The sequence below is a fragment of the Myotis nattereri genome, assembly GCF_964212035.1.
Source record: "Myotis nattereri genome assembly, chromosome: 6".
Lineage (NCBI taxonomy): Eukaryota > Metazoa > Chordata > Mammalia > Chiroptera > Vespertilionidae > Myotis > Myotis nattereri.
The window spans coordinates 18634106-18658882 of record NC_138081.1 but is presented as its reverse complement, the minus strand read 5'-3'; the positions used below and the strand labels follow the sequence as shown (position 1 = coordinate 18658882).

General features: G+C 45.2%; 1 protein-coding gene across 1 annotated transcript in view; it reads right to left on the bottom strand.

Annotated features, from left to right (window-relative positions):
* Positions 1 to 10381: 10381 nt before the first annotated feature.
* The window catches only part of MEP1A (meprin A subunit alpha), a gene marked incomplete at both ends in the record, with an annotated part of 29294 nt that continues 14898 nt past the window's right edge, over positions 10382 to 24777 (bottom strand). Inside the window, 7 exons of the mRNA XM_081094441.1 lie at positions 10382 to 10538; positions 13316 to 13613; positions 14136 to 14309; positions 14995 to 15462; positions 19183 to 19398; positions 22069 to 22218; positions 23234 to 23455. Of these exons, the coding sequence (XP_080950567.1) occupies positions 10382 to 10538; positions 13316 to 13613; positions 14136 to 14309; positions 14995 to 15462; positions 19183 to 19398; positions 22069 to 22218; positions 23234 to 23455 (1685 nt within the window). The remainder of the gene's footprint in view (positions 10539 to 13315; positions 13614 to 14135; positions 14310 to 14994; positions 15463 to 19182; positions 19399 to 22068; positions 22219 to 23233; positions 23456 to 24777) is intronic.

Genomic DNA, 24777 nt, shown 5'->3' with positions numbered 1-24777 from the left:
TCACATGGCTTCTGCATCCTGAAGGGGCAGTCAGTGACTCAGGACAACAGGGACCGGATTCCCTGAGTGTGCAGAATAGAGGAGGGGCTTACGGTGGATAGTTCTCTCTTAGGTATTTTTTTGAAAGTCAATGAAAATATTGTCTCATCATTTCAAAGATGTTAGCTGTGAAATGAGGTGCTATAGGTTTCTAAAATTAGAATCTAGGATTTAAAATCCTGTCTTAGTGTGCCAGCACACAGTGATGTTTTCCTTTCATGCTTATACCGATAAAATATTTTACAAGAGCTGGTAAAATATCTAAGTTGTCTGCTCTTTTGCCATCTGTTACTGCTGCTGTTTCAGGCATCGTCCCCCATGTCAACCACAGTTTAACTCCATTATCTGATCAGTGAATGATCCCTTACATTTCCCAGGCATGGGAGAGAGAGGAGGAGGCGGTGCCAGAAGCTCAACCACTAAACTCCGTTGACAGACAGCACTGATGCCTTTCCTGGCACCATCCACACCCCCGCTCAGCATGTGGAGCCCAGAAGCTCACAGAGAGTTTGCTAAACAGGGGTCCTTGAAGCAAAGCTTTTTAGGACCTAACTCTGTGGGAAACAAACAAACAAATGTTTGTTGTAACTTTTGTGTGTGGTCTGGCTGGAACCCTCATGGACAGCTGAAACAGAACCCTGGGAGTTGTTGGCCATAGATATTTCCCCAGATCGCCCCTATTCGTTTTCTATTGCTGTGTAGCGTATTGCCACAAACTTACAGGCGTACAACAAATTCATTTGTTATTGCACGGTGTCTGTGGGTCAGAAGCCTGGGCATGGCTTAACTGGGTCTTCTGCTCAGGGTCTTACCTGGGAGTCCTCCTCCAAGCTCACTGCTTTCGGGCAGAATTCCATTCCCTCAGCACACCCTCAGCTCCTACAGGTGTCCTACTGTCTCCTGCCAGGGACCCCTCTCCACAGTAAGACAGTTTGCTTCTTTAAAGCCAGTAGGAGAATTTCTGATTAAATCTCTCTGATCTCTAGATTCCTCTTTAAAGGACTCACCTGATTAGGTCAGGATCATCTAGGATAATCTCCCTTGTGATTAATTCTAGTCAGGTGATTAGGGACCTTAATTACATCTGCAAAATCCCTTCATCTTTGCCTTGTAATGTAATCTACCTGGAGGAGTGATATCATATACACAGGTCCTGCCCACAGTCAAGGGGAGAAGGTTACGCAGGATATTTCATCAGGTTGTTTAAACAAACCAACAAAGGGAGGACCCACGCTGCTCTGCAGAATCTGTCTGAGGTGTTGGCTGTGGATATGTGAACTGCAAACATTTATTTACCCACGAAGGTCATCACACCTAGAAGGGTCTCTCTTGCAGGATCAGTAAGGAAGCTCTCACGCTGCAAATATTATGTCTGCTGAATATGCAAATGTGAAGGATGTCACCTTTCCTAAAGAGATGGCTTGGAAAAGCTCGATTTAACCAGATGAGAAGAGGCACACCCACTCAGGAGCTAACAGCCTTCCCCAGCATGCTGTGTGCTGGTGGGCCAGGTAGAGCGAGCCCAGGAGCTAATGTGCCCTGGACAGTTAGGCCAGCAGATTAGAGACCTATCCACACTGGTGCCAGCCAGGCTCTGAGCTTTTATACATCTGACTTCCCAGTCCTTAGACATAAAGTCAAAATGCCCCTCTCAACTGGGCACTTCTCACCCTTCAGACCTGCCCATGAAATGTTGCCACCTGCAGCCTGCATTGCCTGACCACAACTGGCCATGGATCTCTCATGGGGTTAAACTTCTGCCATCATAATATTTGCATGGGTCGGGGCAGCTTGTCTGGAGTTCCCTGCTCATTTGAACAGGTTTTTTTTCTTTTCTTTGTAAGATGATGTTACATCATTTAGAAGGAAGATGTGCATTTTTGTATTTGGAAGACTTTCCCCCCCTCCCTTTATGGCGTATATACTTTACTAGTCTAGACAGGGAGAAAAGCATGCTTCCTACAAACACTTTCTAGGAGAGTGACTCTAATGTGAGTCACATTTTTAAAAGTAGGTAAAATCAATTTCAATAATGCATTTTATTTAACCCAATATATCCAAATCATTATTCCAAGATGCAATTAATACACTGACACTGATTCACGAGAGAATTTACCTGCTGTTTGGTACTAAACCCAGAGTGTGCTTTACACTACTGCACACCTCAGCTGTCACAGCCTTGTTTCCATTGCTTAGCAGCCACACGATCCAGAAGCTACTGCACTGGACAACCAGCATTAGAGTACAAACCAGGCTTCCTGCTACTCACAACCGCTGCCTCCTCTACCCTGCCAGCAGGGTGAGAAAATACAGTGAGAACAAGTCCTGCACCATGTCACCCAGGCTGGGCTATGCACAGGCTCTGTGTATAGAACCCCGGCCCCTCTGAGCCCACCTGAGAGCCACACTGACAGAAATGCCCCTCGGGCAGGCTCAGGGCCTTGGCCCCATAAAATCACAGCTTCACATCTTCCCCAGGAAGGAGGAACTTCCTGGGGATCCCCACCGGCCTTCTGTCCTGGAGGACGAGCTGGCTGTGTCATTCATGTGGCGGGGCACAAAGAGCAGGGTTCCTGTACCAGGCGGATGCCCTTACTCAGTCATGGGACCCTTCTATAAACTCCTATGGCCCTTGGTTTGCTCATCTGAAAAATAAAGAACATTCTCATCACCCCTCAAGGCTCTTGTCAGGCTCACAAAGCAGAGTTTATACAAACATGTTTTGTAAACTATCAAGTGTTGTGCAAATAACAGATTATTTCCACATCTCTGTGAAAGCAGACAGAGGCTGACCCCAGGGGAGCCATGGGGAAGGGACATTAAGCCCCCTTGTCTGTAATGAGGTTCCAGGGCAGTTTAAGGCCAGTGCCTAGGGGTCTTCAGAAGGGCACTGGATCCAAAGGACACTGGATCAGGCACTCATGAGGAATGAGGGAGTGAGGGAGTGCTGGAGAAATTGCTGACTTTGAAGATTTCCTTCAAGCTAATTCTGTATGTGATGAGCTGACTTTTCTTACAAGGCCCCGAAGCACATATGTAAATTGGCAGAGTTTTAATAACATTTCCCAAAGAGTTGCCTTCACACTGACCTTTCATGCTTCCCTCTTCCTTGCCTCAGAATGCTGAGTCACCGGTCATGACTCAGCTTCTACCTACCCCGCCCAGAGGGCACATATCAGATCCCTGTTGCCCAACAGTATAGTCTGAGACCCAGGCCTGTCCCCACCCCAAGTGCCTTCAGCACTCCTCTGATGGGGGTAGGAAGTGGGGTCAGGGAGGGAGCCTGTAACTATATCAGTGCCCTTCAAACTCAAGCCTGGAGACCAGATGGCCCCAGAGGATGAACGTGTGGGGAAGCAGGAAAGCCTCACAATTGTGATTAGTGGGTTCCCAGGGGATGTCTGCTCTGAGTAATGCCTCTCCAGCACCAAATGGGTCCACATGCAGACTTCCAGGTGCCCCTTTCCTCCAGTGGCACCAGCAGCAGCGTCATTAAAATCCCACTCTGCCCTGGAGACTCTGATCAAATTATCCCTCATCCCTGCAGATGCCAGGAGACTGGAATTGGCCCTTGGACTGGGCTGGTGATCTCGTCACCCTCTCTCTCTGCTCCCATTGGTGGTACTGAAGGCGTGGTGCAGCCGTGAAGCACCCAAGACTTCCCATCCCCCAATCTCAGAGGCTAGGGTTCCCCCCACCCCAATTTTTCCTCTGCCATGCATGGACACCTATCTAAGTTTATCCTCAAGCACATTCTAGAGAGGAAACAATTCCCATAAGCCTTCTGCTCTTAGTGAATATGGAGCAGACAGAGAAAGAAGGAAAAATGGGCTCCATGCCGGAGCCCACCGTATGCCAGAGCCCTGGGATTTATCTCCAAATACCACTTTCCTGTGTGGGCTGGACATGGCTTCCTAGAATAGAGATATAGTCCTCTTGGGTGTTTTAAAAATGATTTTCTAGACTCTTTCATGTCCCTTTTACCCATAAACTTTGAGATGAAGAGTTCAAAGGTCACGAGTATTCCCTCTGCACAAATGGCCGTGGGTAGGAGATATGTGAGACCTTTCACACCCCCAGGGTTCTTATTCCTTAATCCAGAGCCAAGTCCCAAACGAAATATGCTGGTGACTATTCAAATCTAAACAGACAAACCCAGGAGCCCAGAAAAAAAGGCTTTTTCTCAGCATGAAAAGCAACAGGAACTGATTGGGGAGGTCATGGGAAGACTGCAATTGCAGCCCATGTCCTACGGTCAACAACACAATCCCAGAATGACCTGGGGCCTTTTTTGTAACCAGTTTTGATTGGTACCATCCTCTGTCCTCCACCCTGCCAAACAGTCCCCACCCCCGGTAGTGGTGGAAAGACGTGTTTGGTTTTGATTAACCGAGGAAAATTGTACATCCATTTACTGCTCTTTTGGAACTGGGAGCGTTTCCCACGCCCGGAGGAGCTCTCTTACAGCTGTCCTAGTCAGAGCGGCCCTAACCAGCTGGGCTAATGAGTGACAGCTGGCCTCCAGCCCTGATTCTCAACATTCACAGGCTTTTCCTAAGGCTTGATCGCCACCTGGTGGTCACTAAGAGAAGGCACCTCCTCTGGGTCCCCCTGGGTAGGACCTCAAAGGCAGACAACTTTAGGCCTGTGGGCAACATGCCCAATGGGAAACGCGCAGAGAAGTAATTTTGGGCCTGTGAACACAGTGAAGGTGGAATCAAGGCCTGTGAGATGACGGAAACAGGGAATGAGAGAATCTCTTTTGCTCCGGACCTCCTAACCCTTTTACATTATGGTCCTTGCAGGAGCAAAGGAAGTCAGAAAGGGAGGCTGGAGGTATGGGGTGGGTGAGCACACCAAACACAGAGTTTTGGTGAAAAGATGGCTCTCCAGCCACGTGTTCATTTCTGAAATATACCATCCAGGATACCTTCCTCCTTCTGTCTCTTTCCTCCCTCACTGACTGAGTCTTTTTTATGGAACCAAAGGCACAGCTTAAAATAGCTGCAGAAATCACCTGACCCCCTTTCCAGATGGTTTGAGGAAGCAAAATGGGTGCCTTCCATGTTTCATGGGACTTCTACACTTTTTCCATCAATGCAACTTCAAAAGGAGGAAGTAGGATGGTCTGATTCCTTTTCTAATCCACCCATAGAAAACTACGGCTGGGCTGGGCTTTCTTTTGCAATCCATGTTGACTTCGCAGCTGTCCCAGGGCTATCTGACACACCAGCCCCCAGCTGAGGCCAGCTGGTAAGTCTGGCCTCGGGACACACATGCCTGCCAAAGTGTGATCCAAGAAGCCCAGGAGAAGCAAACAGTACCAACTGCTGAGAGGGCCGCCCTTGGGGCAGAGGGACAAGCTGACCTGATCTTGGGTAATGAGACAGGCAACTTCTGACTGAGAGAATATCATGTGCCCCAGGGTATTTGCTCATAACCTCTCAAAATCTCTCACACCTTTTCCCTTATGTGGGACATTCCTCTAACAGAGAGCAAAATCTCAAGTTGAAATAGGGCTAAACGTACAGAAACTTCTGGAATAGGTACATGGCACATGAAATGCATTTGACCCTCTGATGATAACTATTTAACTATGTTCAGTACCATTTATAGTGTTCTTACCATGTGTTTGATGCTGTCCTCAGCTCTTCATGCATATAATCTCATTTATGCCTTATAGCAACCCTGGGTTGAGTAAATTTGCTTTTTCTCTTTATTTAAAGGTGAATAAATTAAGCACAGAGAGGTGAATAACCACAGTCACACAGCTCAAGAGTGTTAGAACCACATGTTGAATGCAGAGTGTCTGACCTAGAATGTGCATGTCACCACCACACTCTACTGCTTCTCCATGTAGCCCGATGCACATAGAGCCCATAGTGGGGAGGGTTCCGAGGACACAAAATCACAGAGGGAGAACAATGGTGATGGGAAGGGTGGAGAAATTAAGGCATCTCCAACCTTCATTTCACTTTATAATTTCTCCTAGGGGGCAGCCCAGAACACGATGACCAGTGTTCTGGGCAAACTGTGGCGTCAACTCACTTCCTCTTGTCATCTCTGATGGAGCATGAAAGGACTCCTGCTGTGTTGCCTTATTGAAAGCAGATCTCACATCAGCCACCTAGTTCAGTCCCCAAATGAAGCAGCTTGACGCACATGCCATTTTCATCTTTAGTCTTCATCCAGATGAGCTTCCATGCGGCCCCAGCTGCTGGTTGTATTATGTTTGTTCTTGCCAGAGATCTACCGAGCATTCTCAAACTGTTGGATGTCATTTAGCCACAAAGGAGGAAAATATGATTTCCCAGAAAGGCCATGTTTCAAAGGCTGTGTTTAAACACAAATGGAGAATTGAGACATTTGTCCTAATAAACTTGGCTGCCTCGTGATTTTCCTTGTTATGCAGACTGAAGCAGTAGCTGATTGGCTGCTTGAATTGCCTGGAGTTTCTGCTTCACTTGTGGGCACATGGGCCTGTCTTTAGTGCTGATTGACAGCCCGTGAGTGAGTATACAGAGGAGTGAAGAGCATGGGATCTGGAGCCAACACCTTTCTGCTTTCCAATTGTCACCACTTCTTGTTTTGTGACGTTGGATGAAATAACTCTCTTGTGACTCAATTTCCTTTAAAAGGGAATGAAAATGATACAGGTTGCTGTGAAGAGTTGTCCTTATAAAAGGCCCCAGTAATTACTGAATGAAATTATCCTTTCTTATGTTCTATCACAGATCCCAGTCACTACTCAGAATCACAATACATATAACCCTCCACATTTTTGCATTTAATTCATAGCTAGGTGTCTTTGAAAGGAACCCTGAAGATACATGACATCCTAAATCATCATTTTACCAAGGCTTGAGTTTAACTCATGCCCATTATGAAGCCAGAAGTCATTTAACAAATGAGTGAGCCCGGGTTACTTCCCGGTGTCTGCATGTCAATTCGGCTTCGGTAATCTTATGGAACATACATTTTTTCTTAAAGGAATCTCACTATTTCCCCTGCCAATGAGCCAACTAGGGGCTGCAGCAGGAGAGTCAGCTATCATAGGAAACAGAACCACAGCTCAAACTACTTTAAGCAAGGATGGATATTTATTAGCTCATGTAGCTAGAAAAGATACTAGATTGGCACACCTTTGGGTAGAACTGGACCCAGGAGTTCATTGTTCTCCAGGTCTCCCTCTCCCTTTTGAGGCTCTGCCTCCCTCTCTGTGTTTATTTCATTCCACAAGAGATCTTTGAGGGAAGAAATCTATGAGGCCTTTTAGATTGAGATCTAAAAGGAAGAGCAGCTGTTTTCTTCCCCATCTGCCCGTGCATCATGGCAGCGCAAGGCATCGTGAATGACTGAGTGTGAGTCGCGTGCTGACCCTGCAGAAACTACCATATCAGTGAGGAGTATGTTTTCTGTGAGCTACAAAGATGCAAAATAACAGAGGCTTAAACTGCAAGTTCATTACTTTAGCACATAAGTGTGTGGATAAGCAGTCCAAGACTGATATGGTAGACTTGGCTCCACAGAGTTCTTAGGGACCCAGTCATTTATTTTTGTTCTGCTTTTCCCAGGGTCACCTCTCAGCCCCACAGGGCAGTTCCCACTCTGACCATCATGTCTCCTTATCAGCCATTAGAGCAGAAGAAGGAACTAAAGGTGTATGCACCAAGGCTTCTTAAAGAAAGCTTTCAGGAGCTGTCATTCAACATTTCTGCTCCCATTCTATTGGGCAGAACTTGGTCACACAGCCCCACCTACCTGCCAGGGAAGGAGAGAGTGTAAACCATATTCTGGGTAGCCATGTGACCTGCTGGGATTTGGAGATTCTATTGTGAAGAGTGGGTAGAGAGAGAATGGATATTGGTGACCATTTTTTGCCTGGGGCTGGTAATTTGAATGTTTTACCTGCCTCTCACTCTCTCCTATCTTCCTCATAATCCCACTATCCTACTCTCTTTTATTCTCTTGACCAGATAGATATCTTTAAATGTTACTAACGATTTCCATTAAAGCTGTTGAGTCACACATGGGTCAAAGTCTAGGCCCTGAGGGAAGCCGTGACCCAGATGAGGCCATGTCCAACCTATTCCTGGATTCCAGGACCAGAGCTTGGCAAATGTTAAAGATGAGAGAGATGAGTCTTGTCTTCACTATCTTGCCCCATCTCACTTTTAATACCATCTCTTACACATTCACTTGTACACACACACACACACACACACACACACACTTGTTGGGCTCCCCAACCCAGGTCAAATATTTCCATCATTTTTTTTCCCATGTCAGTACTCATTAGAGGGTACCACCATCCCACTCTACCATTTCTCATCCCCCGCCTACTAGGGTTTTGGATAATTTACTAAACAGTACTCATAACTATCTATCTATATAAAACTCTAATATGCAAATAGACCAAATGGTGGAACAACCAAACAACTGGTCGCTATGACGTGAGCTGACCACCAGGGGGTGCGTGCGCAACAAGGCGGGCATCGGCAGCAGGCGGCAGAGCATGGAACACGGCAGGCATCGGCAGCTGCAGGATGGTGGAGCAGGTGAGCGAGGGCGACAGACCAAGGTGGGATGCCAGTCGCTGTCATTGGGGCGAGCCTCTAGTGGTTACTGAAAATTCTTTGCTCCTGCATGCCATGGTCCCACCTTGCACTCGCACCTGCTGCCGGCACCAGAGCCGCTGCTCGCACAGATTAGTGAACTGAGACCAAGAGTTTAAATGATTTCATTAAAACTGCATAGCCAGTTAGATGGTCAATTCTAGCCTGCAGCCGGGGTGCCTGACTCCCAGACCCATTTCCATCCACTAAAGCAGGTTCTGAGTGTGGCGCCCACACCAGCATCTTCACATTACCTGGGAGCTTGTTAGAAATGCAAATTCTTAGACCCCATCCCAGACCCACTGAGTGAGAACCTCTGGGGCGGGGCCCTCCATTGGTGTTTTAATCAACTTTGGGGGGGAGGGGAAGGACTGATGCACCCCAGGCTGGAGAGTCAGTGCCCAAGGGGTGCCGTTAGCACCTGCTACAAACTCTTCTCACAGCTGTGCATTACAGGGACTCTTCTGAACCCCTCATGTTTGTTTCCAGAATGTCCATAACTAAGGAAGCCTGGTACCCTAAAGCCTGAACCACTCCAGCTCCTGAAGCATTTTCTTTTGAGTAAACTTCTGAGCCAGCTCTCTCTCATACCAAGTGACCTGATCTATCTGGGAACTCTAGACTATTATCTTCTTAGTAACCGTGGAAAGGAAGTATTCTAAAAAGACTTCTTTAAAATTTTCTTCTACTTGGTACTTTCAGTTTGTTAACTTAATAATCTTATACATGAATAGCATATAAAATATACTTTAAAATTTATAAGGATCTGAGAAAGGGCTTTGAGTTAACTCTTCCCCATCCACTCCACACACACAAACAAAAACACACAATGCCGAACACAGAGAAGGAACTGACCAAATATTTATTGAATTTGTTAAAACCTGTTCTTAGATTCAGAGGAAGAAAGTAAGTGCATTGGGACCCTGCTGCTGGGAGGACTCTTTATTTGAAATCCTTTAGCACAGGAGACCTTAAAAGAGTAATGACACTATTGTGTCTGGTGAAAAGTACGTATTTGAACATTTGATTCTGATGCAAATGATGTATGAATTTTATTGCAGATAGTTCATCTACAGAAGGAATGAGAGTTCATATAGCTTAGTTATTCATTCAATTATAGCTTCATTCATCCACTTTCATTGAAGGCCCACAATGAGCTAGGCCAGTGGTTCTCAACCTTCTGGCCCTTTAAATACAGTTCCTCATGTTGTGACCCCAACCATAACATTATTTTCGTTGTTACTTCATAACTGTAATTTTGCTATTGTTATGAATCGTAATGTAAATATCTGATATGCAGGATGGTCTTAGGCAGCCCCTGTGAAAGGGTCGTTCGACCGCCAAAGGGGTCGCGACCCACAGGTTGAGAACCGCTGGGCTAGGCCATCTCGCTTCAGGCATTGGCGCTGGCGTGATATGAGGATCTGCCTGCATGGAGCTTACAGTTTGTGGGAAAGACAATCAATTAAACAAGTGATTTACAAAGAAGTGCAGTGAGTGCTGTCACAGACATAGTAGATACATTCAGAGCACATAGCAGGGTAACAGAATCAGAGGGTTGGGGACAGAAAATCCATTACTGGTCACACAGGAGGCTGGAGGCCTTGGTCCTCAGAGGCCTGTTCAAAACAAGGCTGACAAAACCCACCCCAAACTGTGTTCAGCACAGGAGCAGAGGTGTGAGTAGAGGAAGAGCTTCTTCGATCTGGCTGATGTCAGCAGGCGGGTCACTGCCTCGACTTTTTGGAACGCATGGAGATGATGGTGAAGGTCAAGAAGAGCACGCCGGCGGTGCCTCCGATGACCACGCCCAGGATGCTGCCGTGCACCTGCATGGCCTGGCAGCGCTCTCCCGTGTAGAAGAAGGCATGATCGGAGACACACCTGGGAACAGGACACAGGGGTTCATGTGGGAGCCACCGGAGCCCCGCACCGCCCAGCGCCAAGCGCCAGCAAACCAGAAATGCCAGTGAGTGCTTACTGAGCGGTTCCACAGGCCTGGCCCCACTCGAAGGGCTTTGTGTGAGCCCGTGCACTGAATCCTGTAACAGTCCTTGGTTATAATCAGGCCATTCTCACCAACCTCATTTATGGAAAGGTTAAATAACTTGCTCAAGGTCATGAGGTCAGTGTTTCACACATGAAGTCTCATCCCAGAGGTCGGTCTCCAGACTCGGGACTCAGCCTGCACGTGCAAAGTTTAAGAGGCAGGTTTGGACTTAAAGAATATGTTGCCTGACTCTGGCTCAGACAATAAGCTACAGGGTGAATTCTCCAGGTAGAATCTCAGTGCATTAATGTTGGACCCTGTAAACTTCTAGAAAATAGTCATCAAAGTGTTACTGTAAGGTGAGCTGTCTGACACATAGTAGGCACGGAATGGCTATGCCTTCCTTGACATTCTTTTTTTAAAAAAATGTTATTTGTTATAAAGATCAACTAATCTCTGAACCACGGTGTAAAGGGCAGTGTTTCACCTCTTCCATGAGAACAATCCCAGCCTTTGTGTCAAATAACATTGCCAACACAAAGTCTCCCCCCAGAGCAGAATGGCAGGATAGACGTTAAGGCCTTCCTTCATCCTGGAATCGGTCTCTTAAAAATCAGTGAATAACTGAAAGTTTTCTCTGGCCCATCCTCCTCCAAATCCAGCTGATTCCCTTAGAGGAGCTTACTCCACAAACACTCCACGCTGCAGGCTTGAGGGAGAGGAATAATTTGGCTGATGAGAGGCTGACACACAAGTGGAAACCCTTGACTTCCTAACCCTGAGAAGGATGAAGCCCACCGGGCACATATTGAAATCTGGTATCCAAGAACCTATCAGCAAAGAGGTGCCGTGCTGCCCCGTGGCTGCGGAACCCTCAGGAAACAAGGTGGGCATGCTCCAACGGAAGGAACCCTGGCACTTTGGAAAAGTGATTGACTTCCAGGGCTGGGGCAGGGCAAACAAAAGATGGGCCTGGGACTTTCTGTGATGCCAGAAAGTAACATCAAGTTCCTGAAAGAATGAGCTTGTGTGGAAAGGGCATGGGAGCCATTCTGGAAGAGCTTCCCAAGGCCAAAGGTGGAACAATGTGAGCAACAAGGTAAGTACTGGCATATTGAAATGTAGCTCAGAGAATAAAATTAATAGTTTTGAATCCTTAGGGATATACGTAAATAATTGTACAAATACATGAATGAGGAGGAGGGGGAAGTTATTCTTTATAGAAGAATTTCACTTCATTAATGCAGAGAGAAAATAGAAAATCACTATTAAAATATTAGAATGGCGATTATTCCAGCGGGATCCACCAATGGATGCTGAAATCGGTGGGTGAGAATTTGAGGAGAAGCAGGAGGTCAGCAAGGTCTCAGAGTGTCTCTCCCAAGGTATCCGTTCACTACAGAGTGAGGAATGGTAAGAAGCCTGGTGGACACCCGTTTGGCCAGGTGAGCAAGGTTGGCATCACCCGTCGCAACACATGTTAACACCAGGTACCCCTCACATGACGCACGGAGAAGAGTGTATCTCATTTTTGCTTTTCTTGCCCAAAATGTACAACCTCAATATAATCATGAGAAAGCATCAGATAAACCCAAATTGAGGAGCAGTGCAAAATAACTGAGCAGTACTCCCCAAAAGTATCAAGATGATGAAAGGCAAAGAAAGACTGAGGAGTTGGCCAGGTTAAAGGAGGCGAAGGAGACATGAAAGCTACATGTAACGTGGGATCCTGAATTGGATCCTGGAAGAGAAAGAGGACATTGGTGGGAAAACTGGAAAACCAGAGTAAGACCTTTAGTTTAGTTAATCCTATTGGTCATAGTACATAGTTTTATTCATGTTCATTTATTTCCTGGCTATGCTAATTGTTCCAGGGTTATATAAGATAAGATGTTAACATTAGGGTATGGGGAACTATGGCGTATTTTTGCAATGTATTTGTAAGTCTAAAATTATTTCAAAATAAAAGCCAAAAATAGAAGGAGCAATTGGCAATCAAAAAGAACTAAGAAGAAATGTAAATATTTTGAGTCAAGGATCTGCTACTATTCTGTCAAATGAAACTGATACGTCTGGCATCAATAAATCCTTTCCTGAAATAATTTAATGCAAATAACAAACATTACAAAAAGAACTATTAAATAGAGCAAACCGTGCAAACAGACAGACCTGGAGGCGAGTCTAGCTGCAGTATTTACCATCTGGGTATTTTAGACAAATCACTTAACTTCTCTAAGCTTTAACTACTTTATGCACTACCTGGAGATGACAGGGCCGGTGTGTCACAGGGTGACTTTAGATGATGCATGTATACTGCTCAGAAGAACATATGACACATAACAAGCAGTCCGACAATATCAGGTACCCTTACCACTATTAGTAAAAAACTACTATAATAGTACAGCAGAACTAATAGGCAATAGAAATAATAATGAGAATTAATAATGAATAAGAACATTGGCAGTCAGGGGAGTTGGGAGCTTGGTCCTGAGTCCCGCTGTGGCAGCGAACGCCCAGGGATTCAGGCACAGCTCCGAGTCAAGGTCAGCCACGCCCAGCTCACCACCTGATGGAGTCCTTGCCCTAACCCACGAACAGTGCCTTTTACCAGGTTAAGCACATGGCTCCCTTCTGTGGACCCACCACTTGCCTCCCCAGCCACAAAGCCTACCTGCAGCTCGCCATGCCCTTCACGTTCACACAGAGGCCATCGTTTTGGCAAGGGTTCGGGTCACACGGGTCTCTGAAGTACGGGGGCCAGTTGTGGTCCTCCATGGGGCCCGTGCTCTCCGCTGACCGCTTCTGCCGCCCAGGCTGCCCGTTGCCCTGGCTGTCGGGGATGGTCTCTAACGAGGCCTGTGCTGAGCCTTCTTCTGAGGCCTGCTGCTCCTGGCCTTGGAGAACGAGGCCTTGGGGGGTCAGCCTTGTGTTTCTAGGGGTGACTTCAGTCTGGTTCAGGTAGGTAATGTCTAAGGAGGAAGATGGATGATTAATATCTGACCACACTTGACGACACTCCTGAACAAAGTTCCCTGGGTGGCCTCTATCCCTTGTGGACATCACCTTTAGTGACATGAAAAGTGGCTTTGAACCCAGCTGACTCTCCCTAATGCTACTTATTTTTATTTTCAAAGTAGTCCAATCATATTTTTATTTCACTTGAAGAGGAAATATAAAGTTAGCATGGATAGGCTGACCTAAACTAAACTGAAGTCAGCGAGAACTGTCATATTTGATAAATTCTCACAAAAGATGAACACTAAAATGTTAGTTTCTCCCAAGAACAGGTAAACTGCTTCTCTGCCCTTCCCCCCTCCCAATTCTGAGTTTTGCAATAGAGTAACATGTGGTTCTCTCAGAACACCTCTCTTTTATTTTTACCTAGTCCTTAAAAAAGAAAAAAAAAAAAATCCCACCCTCCCTGAGATGCCTAACAATCAATTAACACTCAGAGGATAGGGTTTTTCATCCAGGAAGATCAGCGCAAGTACCTTCAAAATCCACAAACATGATAAGGTCGTCGTTTTTAAGGAAACTCCTCCTCTTCAGCATGTTGTGGGAGATGAAAGTGCTCCAGCCCCAGTCAATGCTTCTGTAACAGTTACAGTCCTTATCATAAGTTCCCACGATGGTTGGTCTGTCCCAGATGACTGAGCCGTTTATTGCTGCAAAGTTATGGGTAACACAAATTACCTCTTTATGCTTCACTTTCCAAAATGTCTTTAATGAGTAATGTGGAGCTTTGCTAATCAGAAAAAAATACGTCGAAGCAAATCAGTTCATTTACTCTTTCGAGGAGAATTAAAACTCAGAATTGGAAGGGGGAAGGGCAGAGAAGCACAGCTCTGAACGGTCAATTGTCCGCTATTGGGTGACTTCCTCAAACAACTGGGAGGAGCAGCTGTAGCCTCTTCCTCATAAAGCTTAACACTCTTTATGTGGAAAAGAAAATCTAAAAAAAATACAAACAGTTTGCTCATTTAGGGATTGGTGCAAGTTTGTTTCATGAGTGTACTGATGATCAGGGCATTGGTTCTGAGCATCTGATAAATGATTAGCCGTATCTGTCTTCTCATTGAGACTGAGCTTCATGGAGCAGGAACTGCCTGATTTGCTTCTTATTCCAAGGACTTAGCCTAGAGTTTGGCACATTGCAAGCCGTTACTTGATGAGTGAATTCAGAAAGGAGGACAAAATGACGTGGACAATTTTAACTTAATACTCCAACATGACTATGTTATTGATATGCCCCAGGAGGAAATGTGAGAGGAATGCTAATCTCTCTTACACAGATGAGAATCAGCTCTGTTGTCCCTTCCAGGGTGAGGGGCAGCTCCTAGAACCACTTACCTGAAGATGTCTGGGACTTAGAGGTGGTGAACACCATGCTTGAGGACATTCTTTTCCTGGCATCGGGTTCCTGGTCCAGTATTGTCATGATCGCCTGTCTGTTTTCCACCGGCCACTCCAGGATAGCGTCATTCTCCCCGCTGCACAGGTGGAAAGTAAGTCCTAAGTAGCCAGAGCTCAAGGAGTTTGCTCTACCATGAGGGTATAAGGTCAGCCCAAAACCATATCCCTCCGAATTGTAGAATCGAGGGCTCAGGATCTGGGACCCTTCAACCGTGTCCTGAAGGACTTGGGAGAAATTATGTACTGTCCAAACTCCTGTGGGGCACGGAGTTTCTGTCAGGGTGATGTCATCCAGGTAAATTCCCCCATTCGAGTTCTGGGGGTCACCTTTTATGCCCTGGAAAAGGTAGCGAAATTTCTTCTCCTCTCTGAGTGTCACATGGGCAATTTTCCAAGTTTGGCTACCTGAGGACAGAGAATAAGATTGGTGACAACTGTGGCCAGCATTTGTTGAGCACCAACTATGACCCTGGTACTATGTCAATTACTTTATGTGAATTATCTTATTGAAACCTCACAACAACCCTATGAGATAGATACTGTTATAAACTGGTTACCAGTAAAGATCTTTTCCAAAGTTACATTTCTAGTAAGGGAAAGTAGCTATACAAAGACACACTATGCTTTATTTAAAAATTCATATTCAAATCTTAATCATGAATTATTTTTCATTACCATTCAATTTCACAGGTTCTGGGTTTCCCCTCAGTTTGATGGTATAAATACACCCCCACCTCCTAATAATTAGCACAGAATACCCAAGTATTAGACTGAGCCTTATACAACAATCATTTTGTAATCCAAAATTCTCACAATGGAAATTTCATATGGTCCCACCTGTGAATTGATGCCAGAGACATATATGAAAGGCTCTAGAGTAGACGATAACTTACAGGGTTAGCTAGAGCTCCCCTATGCAAAACCGACTCACTCCCTAACACCTAGTTTTTCCCCGCTTTCTTATAGTACTTCAAATTCCACCAAGTAGGGAAGCTATCCTCTTTTTAAAAAACAAATAATCCAAAAAGAATTACCACTATCCAGACACCCACATTCTAGTGAAAATTGGGCTTACTTCCTTTTTCTGAGCTTGAACTGGACGTGGTAATTTTGAATAAATAGCTGAGATGAGAAGTGAGAAGGCTGCTCTAGAAAATGGGGTCCTGGTCCCAGCAGCATAAGAAGCCAGAAAAGAGTTTGAGGGTCTATGGAGAGAAAACTGCCAGGGTGGAGCAATTTGAAATTCCCCAAAGATCTGTCCCTGCTTTGATATTGTGCCCAGGGTGTACCCTAGCATTGGGATTAAAGAAGAGAAGTCAAATGCTACATCACAAGTGGGAATCAGGTTGGCCAAAATGAATTCATACAGGTGAGTGTTACAGAAGTTTAACCTGAAGGACAATTGGCCAGAGGGCTTTGGAAGTGTCTCTTTTCCTCTTTCTGTGTGTTGTAACCAGAAACCTTCTTGTAGAGCAGGGGTGGGCAAACTTTTTGAATCGAAGGCCACAATGGGTTTTTAAACTGGACAGAAGAAGGAGCTGCGGCCGAGTTTCCGACGTTGCCATGTTAACACTGCTGCTGGTGAAGGAGCGGAGGGGAGAGCAAGAGAACCCTCCGCTCTTTCGGCTTCACGGGCCGGAGGATAGAACAGCCAAAGGGGCCACATCCGGCCCGCGCGCAGGCCGTAGTTTGCCCACGGCCCACGAAGCCGAAAGAGTGGAGGATGCTCTTGCTCTCCCCTCCGCTCCTTCACCAGCAGCAGTGTTAACATGGCAACGTCGGAAACTCGGCCGCAGCTCCTTCTTCTGTCCAGTTTAAGAACCCATTGTGGCCCTCGAGTCAAAAAGTTCGCCCAACCCTGTTATAGAGTCTACTTTCCCCAAAATTAGGAGCTCTTTTATTATCCCTTGTTCTCACTCATTCTCACTAAGGACAACTTCAAGGGACAGGTCTAACCATGTTCAGTTTTCTGGAGCAGAGCTGGTTATATAACCCATGTGGCCGGGTTATCTGCATACAATAGGAGAGAGTGGAAGAAGGCAAGCATTCAACCTATAACTTACAAACTAATGTAACTGACATCTCCCGGGGGTAGGACTACGGTCAAGTGGAGCACACACGGCTGTGAAATGTAAAGGGCACCAGGAAGTCTGGAATAGGGGCAGAGACAGAAGATTGGAACTATCTATCCAGGAGGATTGGACCATGGGAGTTCTGAAAAGAAAAAAAAAAAAAAGGATAAGGATCCTTTTCTTGCTAATGGCTGTCTTTTTATTTTCTTCATATGGGTTGTTACCATGAGATTGAAATGTAGGACATGGTACCAAGAGAAAGTCCTGAGGGGACATCACCAAATGGGCAGTGGCTCATCTATGACATCTTTAGGAATGTTTCACTGAGACACTTCCATAGAGCTGCCGTGAATCAGGCAATAGACAGTTCTAAGATTGTTTGCAGCAGACAACTCTCATCCTTGTTAGCTCAGAATTGTCATCTACAAGGGGATCTCGGTATTTGTAAAAACATGAGTATTTTGCATGTAAGTTTGCATAAAACATTACATAGATAGGGAGAGAGAGAGAGAGAGAGAGAGAGAGAGCGAGAGAAGCAGAGACAGACATATTTTGTATGTAAGCAGTTTGGTTTAAAAACACATTTTGCACAAGTTAAAAACTGTTCAAAACGGTTGTAACTACCTTAAGTTATATACTACAGAAACACTAAATGATATTCAACCAACCTTTTAGAAAAGTTTTATTGACAAAACAGTATCAGAGTGGATTGTTTTAAAAGTCCATTCAGATGACACTTCCAGGGAACTTAGACACACTTTGAATTCAGTAGAATTCAATGCATAGCAGCATAAGGAACTAAATTAAACGTGAAAAGGTTGCTCGGTTGATTTCATGCTTACAAGGATAACACTTTCAGCTTCCTATGGAAGTGAGGAATAATGGATCCCATCAATGTTGATGAGACTCTAATTCACTTTCTCATTAAATATTTACAATCCTTGGTAACAGAGAATTCTCAACTGTTAGTCCTTCATTTGATGAATGGTAACAGAGAATTCTCAGCTGTCATCCCTCCATTTGATGAAGATGCTCTGTAGATTTCAGAAAGAAGAGTGAACCCCTTAGAACTGCTATCTGTAGAATTCCCGGGTTCCAGAATGGCCTGGGTAACGGTCATTTGGGCACCTGTTCTTATGAGTGGCCCCTAAGGAAGCTCCCACCCTTCAAAAGCAGCAGATTCCTCTAGAAATACTCAAAAAATTCTCCCTTTATTTGGGCTCACTCTAATTGAGAAATTCTTTGTTGAATGAAAAAATAGGAAGGCAAGTCTCTCTTTCTCTGTTATGAATGAACCACCACCACAATAAAATGATGTAAATACTTAGCTTTATAACCCTGGGTATTGATTTACAGCCAGACTGCCCTCATATCCAACTGACTACCTTAGCATTCTAAGGTTTTCATGCTGACCCTCTTATAGAAATACACAGAGTATTGCTTAGTAATATGTAAGTGATTATATGAAGTTAATAGACACAAATGGCTTAGTTCTCAACTTCACTAGTAGATTCCAGTTACTTCAGCATATTAAAAAACAGTATCATTCAGTTTTCTGAAACTGATGCAAAAACACCAATGGTCAAGTATTTTACCCACTCTCTCTCTCTCTCTCTCCAGCAGCCTCAATTTCTGCTTCTCTTTTACCTTCCAATCTCCATCCCTGAATCATGAAATTTCTCTGCCCAGGCTTTCTCCAATGTTCTAGTGAAAATTGGATTTATATACTCTGATTGGCCTCTTTTAAAGTGTATTTAAGTTTCACCTAACCCCTCACAGCTGCTTGTAATTTCTGAGTGGTTAAAATATGTATTGTGTGGTGCAACTATACCAGACACTGTACTAAACATTTAGGAGGGGGGGGGGGAGGTGGTATGGCAGAAAAGGGAAGAAGAAGAGAAAGAGAAGGAGAAAGAAAAGGAGGAGGAGGAATGAAGAGGGGGGGAGGAGAGGGAGGGTGAAAATGGAGGGGGGAGGGAAAGGGAAAGGGAAAAAAGAATCAGAATCCCAGATTTTAAGCCAAATCAGTCCTTGCATGAACGCCTCCAGGTACCTTGAAAGGTCTGCATCTTGACCAGCTTGCGAACCTTGCCTGTGCCATCATCTCTCCTGACCCAGATGGCGAGTCTGTCTGAAGGACTTCCGGTCATCTTATAGAAAAACTGCAGGCACTGCTGCTTCCTCTTTGGGTAAAGAATCCGAGACTCCAGCAAGGCTGCCTCTTCTGCCAACCCTGAGCTGGTGTTGAAGAACATGAAGTAGCCAGCACCTGTGGAGAGAGCACCCAACATCCCATCTCTGGCTGCCCGTACCCCAGGGCGCCCTCTACCCCACCAAGTGAAATAGTGAGCAACAGCCATTATGCAGGCAACACAAGCTAGAAGTCTTCTGGAGAAAATAAGAAGAATGTTGTTTGTCAGTATATATTCTATTTGTCTCCATGGACAGATTCACAGGCTAATCCGCAGCTATGCGCTGCTTCTATTTATTGACTTTGTTCCCAAGTTGGTGAAACATAGACTTCTGACTTAAGAAAATAGGGGCTGTAAGCAAAGTTTGATAGAATTTAATGTCTGTGAGGGGAATTCTATTTCCCACACTGAGTTCATTGTTTAGAGATTCATTCCAAGGCAAAGAGCTGGCCTCCTAATTGTATAAGAAACAGTGGGATCCAAAGGTGTAGTGATTAGAATTTAAATATTCACATTGTTAAGGGTTCAGTTTCACCTGTGTCTAGCCTAATGACTGGGTGTGTTTGCAGTGGTAAAGAATCATCCTTACTATGTCATAAAAGGGGCATTCAAAGCCTAGTATGAACTATTCAGGATGTCTCCTGTATATAAAGAAACCTTTGAAAGAACACTGAAAAAGAGGGGAAAGAGTGTCTACACTTATGCCAAAACTGGGGTTGGCCCAAGTCAGATATTCCAAAACTCTCTGCCCCAAAATAAGCAGGCAGCTAAATGAATGTTACTTTAAAAACTAGCACACTTTTCAAAGTCAAGCTCAATGAACAATTCTTGCATATAAAGAAGTCATTTAAACTGTACTCCAGAATTCAACCTCTTACCAAATGCTCCACTCAAAACATCCCCCAAAATAAAAATCAAGAGAGTATCTAGAACAGGTCTAGGCACTGCTTCATCCTGCCTCCTACACGGGGCGTGTACCTTTCAGATGGGCAGTGAGCATGGATGTTTAAATAAGATTTCCAAATGGCTTAAAAATTTCATGATGGCTTTAATATTACACCAGGAAAAAAAATATGTTTTCTTGTGTATTCTTCTCAATACTTGAACTTAGTCTGAGGCCTCTGAATTATGAATTACTGAAGGTTCCTTGCTTAGGAATTCTGCCCATCAGAAGTGTGAGGTGAAAGTCCAATAACTGGGATTCAGGAGGCCTGAATTCTTGCCCTGGCTCTGCCACTAACAAGCATTCATTCACATGTCTGGGTTTTAAATGGGATATGGCTTCTATCCTTCAAGTTATTTGAATCTATGCATCTACCTGAACAATGCCAGGGCTCACTGGCAGAGGGAACATGGTCCCATGAGGTGCTTCTTGTGGAAGAAGCAGAATAGCTGATCAAGTTAAGCTGATAAAGTTTTTCTAGAAACTTCTTCTGGAGTGTGATCCTTTCCTTTCCTATTAAGGTGCTAGAACATTCTCTCAGCAGGTTCTTCTCACATGAAGATCACCTTTTTGTTTATCTGGAAATTGTATATTAGCCCAGCAGCTAGCCCAAGAGGTTGGATTAGAATCCATGAAGGAAATGTAATGAGAATTTTAGGCTCAGATACCCTTTGGGTACTTGAGATTATATGTTTAATAATCTGATGTGGGCAGAGACTTTAGCCCTTTGCCAAGGACAGAAGGAAACCTGGCAATGGCTTACAACCTCTGACATTCTCCCTGGTGCCTGAAATCAGGGTGACAACCTGGGTTCCTTTTGTGAAGGAAATTTAACCAATTCACACACAGGCATGGACTAAGGGACTTTATAATAGTCCAGTCTGTATAAAGTGATTATGACCTATAACTCCACCTGCTTCCAAATAAGGTTGAGATGATTTCAATGACCAGCATTTAATAAAAGGATGCTAGAATAGGAAAATACATATAAATGGAACCCTTGGAAAGAAAGGGAATGTGGAAAAAAACAGGAGGGGAAGCTGCTGGTCTGCAGCTGGGGGTTGTGTATGCATAGTCTTCTCCCATCCTCACTGTGAAGTATCAACATGTTGATGGTCCAGAGGGCTCACAAAAATAAAGACTTAAAAAATGAGTTCCTCTGGTCACAATGATTTCACACTTAGGTCTGTCTGACTTTATGGCTTTTCCACACACAAACCATATATAGAAACTATCTGAAGCTGTGCTGTCCAATATAGCAGCTACCAAATCTATGTGGCTATTTAGCACTTGAACTTTGGCCAGTCAAAACTGAGATATGGTGTAAGGGTAAAATGCACACAGATTTCAAATATCGAGTATAGAAAAGTGTGAAATCGGTCAGCAATCATTTTTATATTGAATCCACGTGCAAATGTTAATATTTTAGACATTAAGTAAGTGTATTATTAAAGAGACTTTCCCTTGTTTCTTTTTTATGTGACTATGAGAAAATTTTACATTATATATGTAGCTCACATTACAGTCCTATTGGTCGGCACTGCTGTAGGGACATTGCCCTTATGTACAAAGTCATGTCTTATCAACCACATCAGTTTTGTCATCACTTAAATGCACCTTCCTTTTGCATGCCCAGAACCTCGGTGCGTTTTATTAAGTTAATAATAAAGAGACATGTTCTTTTTCCATCTTTAGAATTCCAGGTTTGATAACTAATATTCCAACTGAGGCAAAACATGCTGGCTGCCATTACCAATTGAACCTGATGAACCACTTCAGGTGGTCACTTTCTGCCTTCACCCACCTGTGCATTGTCCTACCAAGGTGTGATCCACTTGTCCAGGCCGAGTGCTGTCCTCATGGTCCCAGTCAGCGTCATCTCTGGTACCCTGAATCATCCCACAGATATTTGCTTTTTCAAAAGCACAGTGGTCCAAAAGGGTGTGAGTTGTGGCTGCAAATGACATTGTTGTCACCTGGTTAAAAATTAAAGGCACCTCATTCCAAATACCTAATGTCTTAGGTTACTAAGATCTCATTGTTCAGAGATAGCAGGATCATGAGCCTTTCATTTTCTTGACTTTTCTCAGATGAAAATCCTACTGTCTCCCATCAGAACTTAGAACTTGCCAATATACATGCAGTCCTACCCACCACCAAGAATCACAGAGTTAAATAATAAAAAAGGCCTCTCAAAAAACAAACCTGACTCCTTGAGATCAAGATGGAGGTACCTACAATACTGGACTTTGTACTTGGTAGATCCTCTCTATATACATGTGGAAGAGAATGAAAGAATGTGTCTCCAAAGACTAGTGGGGTCATTTTAGAAAATATCCCAAATCTGAGCAACGATTACTCTAGGAACAACTACCCTGGGGAAAGAATCTTACAGGATACAAAATACTTTCAAGCCTACTACCTGTCTTGAGCTTTACATAATGATACACCCTTCAGAAAGAAGCTAAAGAAGTTGGACAATCACAGCTTCCTAAATTGCCCCAATACGTTCACTTTATAAAACACAACCACATAATTGATTTTCACAACCATCTTGTGATATAGGTGTTATAATTTTTCTACTCTAGAGATAAAGAAATGTAGTTTGTTCATTTTATCCTATATAATAAAAGACTAATATGCAAATTGACTGGCCAAACAACCAGTCGCTATGGCATGCATTGACCACCAGGGGGCAGACTCTCAATGCAGGAGCTGCCCTCAGCCCACAATCCCCAGGTTAGCCAAGGCAGGCACCAGTGGGGGCCCCCCAATTGGCTCTCCCGTCACCCCAAAGATCATTCCTGATTGCTGGTCAGGCCTAGGGACCCTACCTGTGCATGAATTTCATGCACCAGTCCTCTAGTTTAGCTAGAACATTAAAGAAGAGTAGAAGAAAATATACAGGAAACCTGCAGGGTGGGGAAACTCTGTTGGGGCTCATTGACCTCAGCCCCAAAGGTACTCACTGCAATTGTACATTCGGTTCAGCCTCTCCAAATCGATGGCACTGAAATCCAGGCGCTGCCCAATGATGGAGTTAAACTCAGGGATCTTGGTCGTGATAGTAGGGACACTTACATTCTTGTTAAATGAGAAAGGCGCATAGTGCATCAGAGACTCATAATCATAGGGTGTGTTGAGGTCTGTGATGAAGCTGTCATCATAGGTGTTAAAGTTGTGCTGGTGACCTGTCAGTGAGAGAATCCACAGGTCCTGTTTGGTCATATCATTTTCCCACACTACCCACTTTGACTAGATACTCAACCAAAGACCAAGAAAGAAAAGGGAAATTGTGTGTGTGTGTGTGTGTATGTGTGTGTGTGTGTGTGTCTGTGAAATACTTTTATTATTAACTATTATTAGCTGATAACCATATCCTATATAATAAAAGTGTAATATGCTAAGTGTCTGACACATCAGTTGACCACTCTACCAGTCGCTATGATGCACACTGACCACCAGGGGGCAGATGCTTCAACCAGTAGGTTAGCCTGGTGCTGAGATCTGGCCCATTGGGTCTGGGTGAGAGAGCTAGACATGCCCTGGAGCCCTCCCCTGGTCTCTCCTCAGCCAGCCAGCCCCCATTAGTCCCAATTGGGACTGGGCGAGATGCCCCAATGGCCCCAATCACCAGCCAGGCTGAGGGACCCCACCTGTGCATGAATTCATGCACCAGACCTCTAGTACTATATAATAATACTAGAGGCCCGGTGCACAAAAATTTGTGCACTCGGGAGGGTCCCTCAGCCCAGCGGGTGCCCTCTTGCAGTCTGGCATCCCTTGGGGAATGACCACCTGCTGGCTTAAGCCTGCTTCCCAGGGGATTGGGCCTAAACTGCCAGTCAGACATCCCTCTGGTGGCCCGGGAGCCCTTGGGGGATGTCCACTTGCCAACAGGGAGCAGGCCTATCTACAGTTGGACATCCTTAGCGCTTCTGAGAAGGTGGGAGAGGCTCCCACCACCACCGCTGTACTGGCAGCCATCAGCATGGCTTGTGGCTGAGCAGAGCTCCCCTTGTAGGAGCACACTGACCACCAGGGGGCAGCTCCTGCATTGAGCATCTGCCTCCTGGTGGTCACTGTGTGTCCTAGTGACCAGTGATTCCCAGTCGCTCTACTATTAGGGGCAATTTGCCTATTACTCTTTTATTATATAAGCTAGAGGCCTGGTGCATGAGTGGGGGCTGGCTGGTTTGCCCTGAAGGGTGTCCTGGATCAGGGTGGGGGTCCCACTGGAGTGCCTGGCAAGCCTGAGTGAGGGGCTAAGGGCCGTTTCCAGGCTGGCCACAGCCCCTTCAGTGTCGGGGGTCCCCGCTGGGGTGCCTGGCCAGCCCGGGTGAGGGGCTGATGGCTATTTGCAAGCTGACTACAGCCCTTTCAGGGTAGGGATCCCCACTGGGGTGCATGGCCAGCCTGGGTGAGGGGCTGATGGCTATTTGCAAGCTGACTACAGCCCTTTCAGGGTAGGGATCCCCACTGGGGTGCATGGCCAGCCTGGGTGAGGGGCTGA